The 11,369-nt window shown below is 51.6% G+C and overlaps 1 protein-coding gene across 2 annotated transcripts in view; it reads right to left on the minus strand.

Moving 5' to 3' along the window:
* Nucleotides 1-11,126, minus strand: part of RAB6A (RAB6A, member RAS oncogene family) — a 58,761-nt gene extending 47,635 nt beyond the window's left edge. The window contains exon 1 of one of the 2 annotated variants that reach the window (XM_040544663.1): nucleotides 10,827-11,126. In XM_040544663.1, coding sequence (XP_040400597.1) covers nucleotides 10,827-10,896 — 70 coding nt within the window. In that variant the 5' untranslated portion in view covers nucleotides 10,897-11,126. The remainder of the gene's footprint in view (nucleotides 1-10,826) is intronic. The other variant, XM_040544664.1, reaches the window with a different exon arrangement.
* Between the last annotated feature and the right edge of the window lie 243 nt (nucleotides 11,127-11,369).

An 11,369-nucleotide genomic window follows, 5' to 3' on the forward strand; every position in this document is an offset into this window, starting at 1 on the left:
CACAACAATACACAGAGGTTGGCCTACATGATGCAACTCCACGGCAACGCAGGAGGAAAGGAGCTCGGCGCCAGAGCAGATCAGAGCACGTACACCTGTGTGTGTGTTACAAGAACTGCACAGGGCCCTGCTTTTCAGCACCAAAAAACCCCACTGAGACATTTCGTTTCTAGCAACAGAAGCCAAAGACTTGCAGAACTCCAGAGCAGCACGGCTTAGGCAGCTGCACGCTCCTGGCTCCTCAGACAGGCCCAATCCATGGCCATAAACACTTGGTATTAAGAATTCAAGAGGAGTGTATCCTGACAGCACGCTGTTTCTCCTTCACAGCTCTGCTCCTGAATCACGACAGCTTTCAAACAATCCCAGAATCATTAGGGTTGGAAAAGCCCCCCAGGATCACCTGGTCCAACCACCCCCCTACCACCACTGTCACCCACCAAACCATGTCCCCAAGCACCACGTCCAACCTTGCCCTGAACACCCCCAGGGACGGGGACTCCACCACCTCCCTGGGCAACCCGTCCCCATGCCTGACCGCTCTTGCTGAGAAGAAATGTCTCCTCATTTCCAGCCTGAACCTCCCCTGGCACAACTCGAGGCCGATCCCTCTGGTCCTATCAGTGGTTACCTGTGAGAAGAGGCCGACCCCCAGCTCCCCACCCCTTCCTTTCAGGCAGTTGCAGAGAGCAATAAGGTCTGCCCTGAGCCTCCTCTTCCCCAGCCCAAACCCCCCCCCAGGTCCCTCAGCTGTTCCTCACAGGACTTGTGTCCCAGGCCCTTCCCCAGCTTCGGAGCCCTTCTCTGGACGCGCTCCAGGGCCTCGATGTCCTTCTGGTAGTGAGGGGCCCAAAGCTGAACCCAGCACTCGAGGTGCGGCCTCACCAGAGCAGAGCCCAGGGGGACGAGCACCTCCCTGGCCCCGCTGGCCGCACTACTCCTGACACGAGCCCGATGCCGTCGGCCTTCTTGGCCACCTGGGCACACTGCCGGCTCATATTCAGGCAGCCAGCACCCCCAACTCCTTCTCTGCACAGCTTTCCAGCCGCTCTGCCCCCAGCCTGTAGCACTGCATGGGGTTGTTGTGACCACAGAGCGGGACCCAGCACTGAGCCACGTAGAGGCCGTCAGCACAGACACCTGGCACTCCTGCTCCTCCTGCCCCACAGAGGGAGAACTTTGGGCAAAAACAGTCAATCTGGCAAAGGAAGGAACGTTAATCTTGCACAACTGTTGCCACCCTTTCAATGTGCAGGCCTCTAAAACCTTCCTAAGTGAGACACAGGCTTCTCTGTCGGGAGTTTAAGCCAGCTGATGAACTTTTTTTTCCCCCCTTCAGCTGCATTTCACAAATGCCTTAGAAATAGGCCATGGAGCCGCAGGGGTCTGCAGGCCTGAGGTTTAAAATTCAGCTGGTAGAATTTAAAAAAAATAGACTTCAAGAGATAGGGATTTGGTTACAAGTAGTCAGTGAAACAAGTGCTTGGGTATTATTTTTAATTCTGACGTTTTCTAGAAAGTTTACTCCAGACAAATTACAGGATTTAACGGGAAAAAAAGAAAAGCATTTATGTGAAAAGTTGGGTTTGGAGTAGGGAATTGTTTAGAACAGAATTATCTACGCTTTGGTTGCAATACAGTACCCTGAAATATTCTCCTCCTGCAGTACTTTTCAGAGGAACAACAATGCTAAATTCATTCGTATAAGGGCTTGAAGGACGCATACTAGTTAAGTCCCTATCTAACTGTAATTTTTGCTCTTCGAGATATAACTAAAAGACTTTTTCCCACTTCGGAAACTTCTATAACCAAGCACATAGGACGATTTGGAGCCTTCAGGCTGTCACACCTACAAAGCCAGCTTTAAGCACGCCACAAAGTTCTCTGAGGGCCTCAAAGAAATACTATCAAAGCCACAGGTCACATTTGTTTGCCATTAAGATGCACAAAAGAGCTGCCACCAAGTAGCACATGACTCCTGTTTGTCACCTTCCACTATGTGGCGGATGGTGGCGGTGAGGAATCACCTACCAAAAATCAAAGCAGCTTGGAGGAAAAAAAAGCATAAAAGCCTAAAATACCGGACTCAAGAACGTGCAAGTGCTTGGGAAGCATCTAATCACCAAAAAATGTACAGAGCTGTTTTGAAACTCCTTAAACACTTCATGCAGGGCACTTTGTTCCCTCCTCCACTGTCCAAAAGGCAAAGCTGGATGGAAAACCTTGTTCTTCCTGGGATCAAGCCTGCAGAAACACTGTGATGTAGGGGTACACGGCTCCTCCACCTTTCAATACTCCTGGTTCCAACTGTGACACAACAGAAATAAAGGCGGCTTGATCTAACCTGAAATCCAGCAGGCAACGCCAGCTCTCGAGTCCCAGCTCATTCTTACCTGTGCAAGTCTTGCACTAGCCACCAGGACCATTGGAAATATTATCCTCACAATCCTGGAGGGAAGTGTTCCTCTACAAGTCAGGAACTTCTGTGGGAAAAGCTGCAGTAATTAGCACAAAGCTCCCCTTGAGTTTATTCTATATTCTGCGCTTTGATGACTCGGTGAAAAATCCAGCTCTATTTCACAGAAGAAAAAAACCCTTTGCGCGATTTTAAGCAAAACTGTGGAATTTCTTAGGCCAAGACTGGACTAACAGCAAATTACTTGCTTCAGCAGCCCACAAAGCCTGCAGATATAGCTAAACAGATGCAACCTATCAGCCTCTTGCACTCCTGCTCAGAGAAATGGGAAAATTTTTAACAGCAGACCAGCAGATGATTACAATATTGTGATACTTTCACTGAGAAAAAGCTTGTTTCAAGTCTGCTATGACACTATAGCATCCAAATAAAGGGGTAAGTTTTATGGCACACAACCTTATGATCTGCCTAGTGTTTATGCAGACTCGGGAGAAAAAAAAAATTATCCCCTTCTCCAAGGGCCATCGAGGTTTAAAGGCAGCTAAAAATAAAGAAGTGGAAAAAGGACTATGGTCACCACGTTAATTGCATGGTGGTGGATAAAAGGCACTCAAATGACTGCTTAGCAAAGAGGCAAGAGATAACTCAAAGAAATGAGAAAGTTGGAAGAACAGAAAGAATGGGAACACGATTATGAATCAAATACGTAAAGGATAGACATGAAGGGGCAGCTTGGAAAGCTGAGAAGGCGTTACAGGAGCTTGAAATGGTGGCTGGGGCTGGAAACAGGGCTGAAAAGAGCCCCAGCCTGAGGGGCCTTGTTTGTAAGGCCTTTTTCGCAATTCCTTCCATTTTTGTAGTTCTTTGAGTTCTGGTTTTTGGGTAGGCCTGCGTGGAGCCAGGAGTTGGATTCGATGATCCTTGCGGGTCTCTTCCAACTCGGGATATTCTATGACAAGGCATTTGGAGGTCAGGAGGAGAGGCAAAACATCTCAGTGCTTCCTTGAGATGACACGCCAAAGCCAAACTTTCCACGGCCATTTTAATTGGAGCCTCCTCCTGCTGCGTTCACCTGCTACGCTGAGAGCTGCTCCTGGCTTTACCCAAGCAAGCAGGAGAAGCTCAGCTTTAGTAAAGCCACTGCAGCTTTTCCGGAGCCATGAAGTGATTTTCAGCCATTTTGAGAGCGCCAAGGACACACAACGCTCGAAAACTGCTTCAAGAGCAAATGCATCAGTCTGAAACCAGAGGAAAAAAAAAAATCATCTAATACAGACAACATAAATACAAGGCCGTGAACATGTAGCAGGAGGACGTGCCTGTTCCTGTCTAGGAAAGTCAAGAAGAGGTCAGAACTTCCTTTGAACGAGAAGATAATGCAGCACAGTGCTTCACTGCCAATTAGTTCTGTTACCCATGGAAGTTAAGCCCTGTTCCTCTGCCTCCACAATAGTGACTGCATCCATCAGGAAACATTACCTGCAGATTCGGTTGCTTTTCCCAAAGAAAGCGTTCTCCACTTACCTGCGTTTCTAATCGAACGCCCTCTTTCCTGCTCCTGAGCTCACGCTGCTCTCCCCAAAATTTATCGATCTGTGTGCACACCACGCTTTTGCTCGCAGCACTTACAATAAATTTTTTTCCTCTCCATTTCCTCCGCCGCTCGCTGGATGATTCAATCGCCCATCCAGCTCAGATTCCCTCTGCTAAGCCTCCCTTCTGTCAAGACGGAGAAAATATCTCCCCGTCCTGACAGGTGGGCTTCTCGCAGCCATTGCTGCGCTGGCAGAAGAGGGCAGAGGCAGTAATGAGTATTTTCTCCTCCCGGAGAAGCCAGTGTCCTCGTTAAAACAAAGGAAGCTCCCAGCCCTACAAGCTGCAAGGACATTTCTGCAGTGAAATTAATGCAACGTTGCCTGCCCGTTTCTCTGCAGACAGCTTCAGAGCCTCTGCAGGGCCCAACTCTCCCCCCACCAGCAGGAATTCGCTCCCTAACCCCAGCAGCAGCTACTCAGACCCCTTGGCAGGGATAAAGGAACCCAGTTCTCCCAGGAACGTCGTCAGTCCTGCATCAGCCCCTGCTTGGAGCTCCGCCAGCGAGACTACACCCTCCGAGGGCCCCTCTCCTTTTAGCTGCACATCCAGTCTAGATTTAATTTCCCTTCCCTTTGTGTTGCCCGTATCACGAACATTAAGAAAATGAATTGGCCGTAACTCAAACCTAGACAGAGGCAGGCACAGGAAGCATAACAGGAAGCATTTAGAGAAATGGAATAAACCGGCCCCTGCATTAATTACAGGGCCGGTGGAGCAGGGGGGCTGTGCTGCAGCAATAGCTGACGGCTCTCCTAGAAGCAAATCATTAAAAAACATCACTTAGCAGGGTGAGCAGTGCCCGTTTATACGGTCACAAACATTACTAGCACAAAGGTTTAAGGAAATTCAAGACCTAAGTGAGACCAAGTGAAAGCGACGAACATTTTCTCAGCAGCAGATTTACCCGCACCTCCCCTGACACAGCTGATTTCTTCCAGACTCTTTCAGTTCTGGGCAAATATGCTTCAGACTTCAACCGAAGCCTTAATCCTGCGCGTTGATGACTCCTACACACGTCTGGATGAGAACGCTACGAGCCCACCAGTCTCAGAAGAGCTGAGTGGCATCTCCAGGGATACTGGCATCTCCGGAGACTCCCACGAGTATGCCCCAATGCCAGGCACTGAAGCGAAAGCAAGGAACTCCAGCAAGGAGCCAGGGCCACGCAGGATCCGCCCGCAGTCACCCGCCGCGGTGGCACTGCCAGCTCTGGTCTTGGTGATGGGACTAAAGAAGCTCGGACGTGGCCAAAAACGGCTCATTTTAACCGGTTCTCATCATCACCAAGTCTTAAGGATTTGGGGTTTGGCTCTGTAAAAAAAAAAACTACAATAAAACTCAAACCTCTGGACAGTACCTAGGGCGTTCCTCAGCTTCCCTCGTGCGCACTGAACCAGACGGCGTCCCCCGCACGCGCCAGAAGCCCGAGGAGCCTTTTCAAAGCGTGCAGGGGAGTTGGAAACCATGCACCGGCCCTCGGGCAGCTCTGACTCACCGCGGCGTAACAGGAGGCCAGCAGAAAGGGCTGGCTGGGAACAAAAAGAAAGTTACACCCTGGTTCTGAAGTCAAATTAAGCAAACGCTACTGCTGAGCTTCGCAGATGAACCAGGATTTCCTTCCTCACCTGAGGACCAGACTCTGCCAAAAAAAAGCCAACAGGAGGCAGCCCCAAGGCAGCCAGAAGCTGTGTGAACCAGTATCTTGTTCACACAGGTGAAAAACACTCATTTAAGTTCAGCTGGATACAATATTTGCTTCCCAGGTTAGCATTTTTTTACTTTGTGATGCACTAAGCTGCATCTAGGTAAGAAGAATTTGAATGAAATGCACCAAAAACCTGCCCCAGTTAACATTACTTGAATACCCTAACACAAATTCAGCCTATCCAGCTTCAAACAGGAAAGAAAATGCCTGATGTACACTAACTGATTTGATCATTTGCTGGCCTTGGGCCCTTCGATATTTTCGAATCCAGCAGAGTTTGTTCTGTGCCGAGAAGAGAACCCGTTTAGCTTTCCAACTCTTCGTAAGCTCAGCAAATACATCAAGAAATCAGAGCTGAAAAATCCCACTTTCCCTTCCAGTCCGTGTTTTGGCTGTCAGTCACCCGATGAGACGTTTTTTGTCAGACCTGCATAAATAATTCACACTAATGCGTCAAACTCGTAATTATGATCAAATCCATTCATTTCCAAATAACATCTGTATTTTGTTCTGCCCCGTCCCGTAGCAGAAGAGATAAACGAGCTCCTACACCCTTTCAGAAACATGCCTCTGTCACAAGGAACCTTTTCCTGCAGCTTGCAGGACTCAAATGATGAGTTTCAGATGTTGTCGTGAAAAAAAGCCTTATAGCGTTCACGTCAAGACAGCAGAATTTGATTTCTGAGCCATGTTTCACACCATTGAGAGGCATTTTGCTTGTTCTGGCGGGTAGGTTTTGGTTGGTTTTAATCAGCAGATGCCTTTATACACCTGAACTGAATTCCGCGTGGTCAATGGGGAGGTACGCATTTCAAAAAGGGACTGCACAAAGCAGATTTTTACGGAACGGTGAAGCCTCCAAAAATGACCGAGAACTGCAGGCACTGAGGATTTCCAAACGCTAAGTGATCTGCTAGCGGTGGCGTTCCTCACCCTTCCTTCCTCCCTTAGCCTCACTTAATCTTCAGCGAAAGGCTCGGCCATCAGCCTCGCGGAAGCTGGACTGCGTGCCAAGAGGCACCAAATGAAGAGCTGCAGATAAAACCCCGTTATTTTACGCCACGGGATCAGAAGACCCTATTCTTCTAAGTTCACAAATTATTTCTTGGACACAGACAGAAAAAACCACTGAAGTGCAGAGAGGTGCAGCTCTTTTTCCTTTGAAGGAAGGATCTAGCTCCTTCAGGTCGCTCTCCTTCCTTCCACAAACAGGCAGGAATCAAAAGGCACCAGGAGAACAGGCACCACGGAGAACTCCAGCCTCCTTCTCCAGGCCCGACACGCTTCTTGGAGCGGTTATTTCACAGATGGAGAAGAGGAGGACGATATTCAGGAGAACCCAAGAAAACGAAGCCCGGTGACTTGTGACAAACGCGTCCAGCCCGAACACAAAGCCAAGCACACGGAGACATGGCCGCGAGAAAATCAAGACGCTGGGAAATTAACGGGCGGCAAAGGGACAAGTTGACGGCTGCCAGGAGCTTGCGAGGCAGAGAACTCCTCACAAACGAGCTGCAAGTTGCCCAGGGACGCCGGTCTTAGGGGCAGCGGTCAGCGCTGGGCCAGCCTCGCACCCAAACCACCTGCAGTTCTCCAATTACCTAGTTAATTATCGGGCTCGGCGCTGCCCGTACCGACACCATTACATAACGGTGCGGTTCAGCAGCGGTTTCCAAACTGTTACATCCTACCTGTTCTTACATCGTACTCATCAGCATTTTCGGTGTCAACATCTCGGTTCCCGACAAAAATGGCTGGTTGGTTCTGTTTTTATTTATTTGGGATCTTACGCAAGGCAGTACGAGACGACGGGGGCTTCTTTTGCTTTCTGTACGTGTCGATGCCCTTCAGACTCGCTCGCCAATAAAAGCTGCATCAGAAAGCCACGTGAGGAGAGAATATTGCTATTACAGCGCCCCAGCGGCCAGTTCTGCCCCCTCCGTCAAAAATTGAGGGAAGGAGAGGCGTTCATTGGCAAAATAAAATTAAATATGTCGTATTTGAGTGTAAACCGTATTTATGGTGAGCTACCCCAGCACAGGTGATGTGTGTGCTCACTGCTGTGACCCAGGAATCAGAATTCCTTAAGCTTGAGGCATTAGGGCTGATGACAGTCACCTGATAAAACAAGATCAAAGGCAGTAAGAAGCACACAATTTTTATTTATTTATTTATTTTAAACACAATAGCTCTACCTAATCCCCCCAGCACCGAGCCCTCTGCCTTTTCAGCAAAGATTAGCATATTTAAAACCACTGAACTCTGTAAGCTGCAATCATTGAGAAAAAGTAATTCAATTAAGGCAAGCGCTGGCGGAGCTGCCTTCCTGCTCGCTGCCCAGCGCCGTACCCTTGTACTACAAGTTTATAAAAAAAAAAAAAAAAAGAGGAGGCAGAAATTTCTTTCTTTCTCCTCGAGCTGGATGCGGATTACGTTGCGGGCTCGCGATGAATCCTCGCCGCATGCGGCAAGAGCCCAGGCTTCGCTGGCCGGCGCGGGGGCCGCGGAGCTGAGGCGATGACTTGCAGGAAATCCCGGGGGAGCGGCGAGCGACCTGCCTCCCTGCAGCGGGGCGGCAGCTTCCTCGAGGAGCTGGCGCGATAAAAGGCACGAGAGGCAGACAATAAAAAAAAAAAAAAAAGCGACGGGCGCGGGAGAGGGAAAGGCTTGGGAGGGATTCGGGCAGCGAGGGGAGAAAGGTTTCTTCAAAAAAAAAAAAAAAAAGAACATCATCATCTTGGCACGGGGGAGAGGATCCGCAGCTAGCGGTGAGCTGCATAACGAGGAGGAATCACCGCAGTCCGCGCGAGCGGCACGGAGCTCCCGCAATATGGCTGAGGAGAGCGGCAGGAAGCACAGGCTGCAGCCACCGAGCAGGCTCCGATTCCAGTCGCATCACCCAGCGACGCTTCCAGACCCTACACGGCGAGACCCTGCCTCTGCCACACCGCCACAGAGCCATCTAGGTCGGAAGAGACACGGCAGGGCTGGAACGCCTGCGCAGCGCCGAGCTCGGGTTAAGGATTTCTTAACCGTACCGCAGACGTTTACCGGAGCGGCCCCGGCGGCATCGCAGCCCTTCGGAAGGTTTTCCTTTGCCACCACCGGGTCCCCGAATGCAAACGAAGCAGAAGCACCCAGCACCCCTCCGAGCGGCAGGAGGAGAGCTTTAATTACGGCCTTCCAGCAGGGCAGGCAACCTTCGGGCTGCGCAGGGAGGGAACGCAGCAACCCGCTGCAACAGTTGTACAAAGAGACGTGCGGGTTCATAAAACCGCTGTTATTTTAAAAAACAATCTACATTTTCCTCTCGCCTTCAAAATGGCAAGTGATGAGGGGGGTGCACGGAAGCAAAACCCGCTCAAAATCCCTTGGCAGAACAAGAGACGCCCCTGAATTACCTCCATGACACAGAGGAGCATTATTAGGACGTTTATTCTTCCAGGAACCACACGTTAAGGGGAGCGAGTCACGCTTTGGACACCAGGAAGAAAAAAAAAAAAAAAAAAACAGCATTACATCACGCCAGCGCCACCCGAAGAGATTCGGCCCCGAAATAAAAAAGGCATTTTTTCCCTCCTCATGCCAGAACCATCCGAGAACGGCGTCGGGGCAGGGAGCACGGCCGGGCTGCGGCACCTGGGGGCTGCGTGGCCGCACCGCTGTGGTACAGTGAGCGCCCAGGAGCCCAGACAAAGGCAGGTCTCAATCCCGCACCGCAGCTGCCAGCAGGGCCACGTTAAAGCCAGCTCGAAGGCATTTGCAAGCCGGTCACAGCAGCAGCGCTCCGGGTATTTCATGAGCAGTATTTTCTTACGTTACACCCGTAAAACCCCATCTTTCCCCCCTCAAGTCTCTCCAGATTTGAGGCTATCAACGGGAATTATTCACGAGCTCCCGGTATAAACACAGACGATTAGCTGGGAGGGGAAAAAAAAAAAAAACCATGGCTAGGCTGGAGGAAGGAGCTATCTGAAGATGCGCCTGCTGGAACAGATAGCCGAGAAATTCACGTGCAATCCAAGAGCTGCTGAGATTTAAGATGCACCAAACCCCGACTGAAGCTCAGAAATGCTGGAAAACACAGCATTTTGCAAACGCACGGCTGATTTTTAATTCGGATTAACAAATCACTCGGAGGGGAAACAAAAATAAAGCCAAGAGCATCCCCTACACATGCCCCTCTTCCCAAATCCTCAGAAAATGGCTGGCCAAGCAGCACCGAGGCGAGCCGACGACTCCCCCAAAAAGAAATTGCCGAGTTGAACTTGTGCTCCCTAAATTGCTAACGGGAAGGGGAAAAAATAAGAGGGTGGAAGGAGCAGGCTAAAGGGAACTGATGGCGTACGTGAAAAATAAAATATTTGGGTTTAGGAGCAGCTTTATGGTCGGGCTCACCTCCATAGGGGCGAGGAAACGCCGGGCTGCAAGGCACTGGGGGAGAAAAGCCGAGGTGTTTCGTCATCTGCTGCCACACAGGGACCAAAGGTGGCTGGGGGGGGGGGGGGGGGCGGCACCCCACCCTGACAGCCGCAGATTTTTTGTTCCCGTGCCAAAAATCAGCGGGGATGGCCCCGAGCCCCCCCCCACCTCCCGAAGGGCACCCCAAAAACTCACCGCTGCCCTGGGGACGTCGCCGGGGGGGGGGGCTCTCCCCAGAAAGGAGCGTATTTATTTATTTCTTAAATCAGAAGGCCGGGAAGAAAAGAACCCCATTGGCTCGAATTTCAAGGATTTTTATTTTTTTTTTTTATTTTTTTTGGAATTTGAAGGATTTTAAGGGCTGATGAATCAGCAGCCGGGCCCCGCTCCCCTGAAAGGGAGCTGATGGGGGGTGGGGGAAGGACCCATTACAGGACCCCCCCCCCCCCCCCAAAATAAATCAATAAATAAATATATAAAATACCCCCCCCTAAACGCTTACACTTTAATTTATTTCAAAATTTACCCAATCCCCCCGGAGGCAGCCCCCCTCAAATACCCCCTCGGGGGGGGGGGGGGGGGGGGGGGGGAACACCCCGTCAAAAATCCCCCCCCCCCCCCCAGGGGCAGTCCCCACACAGATCTGCCCCAAACCCCCCTCAGATCCCCCCAAACCCCGCTCCTCACCGCTCTGCTCGCCCAGGAAGACCAGCTTGAATTTCCGCAGCGGGTTCCCGAAGTCGCCGCCCGCCGACATGGTGCCGCTGGTGCCGCCGCCGGCAGCCTCCCCCCCCCAGCGAGCTCTCTGCTTCCCCGGCTATATTATTGTTATTTTTTTTTTTTTTTTTTCCCCCTTTTTTTCCCCCTCCCGGGAAGAGGCTCGGGGAGGTGCCGGAGCTCGAGGCGCCGCCGCCGCTCCCCTCAGGGCCGCGCTCCCGCCCCCACCTCACGCAGCCGCCGCCGCCGCGGGGCTCCGCCCGTCACCGCCCCCCTCCTCCTCCTCCTCCTCTGCGCATGCGCGCCGCCGCCCCCGCCCTTCGGCGCCCCGCCCTTCGGCGCCCGGCCGCGGAGCCAATCAGGGGGCGGGGGGGGCGGGGCTTGAATGGGGGTCGGGGGTGTTCACTCTGGAGCCTAACGATGGCGGGGAGAGGTGGTCCTGGGTACTGGGGGTGTTCGCTCTGGAGCCTAACGAGGGATGGAAGTGGTGGTCCTGGGTACTGGGGGTGTTCA

This window comes from Cygnus olor, chromosome 1, assembly GCF_009769625.2.
Source record: "Cygnus olor isolate bCygOlo1 chromosome 1, bCygOlo1.pri.v2, whole genome shotgun sequence".
NCBI classification, from domain to species: domain Eukaryota; kingdom Metazoa; phylum Chordata; class Aves; order Anseriformes; family Anatidae; genus Cygnus; species Cygnus olor.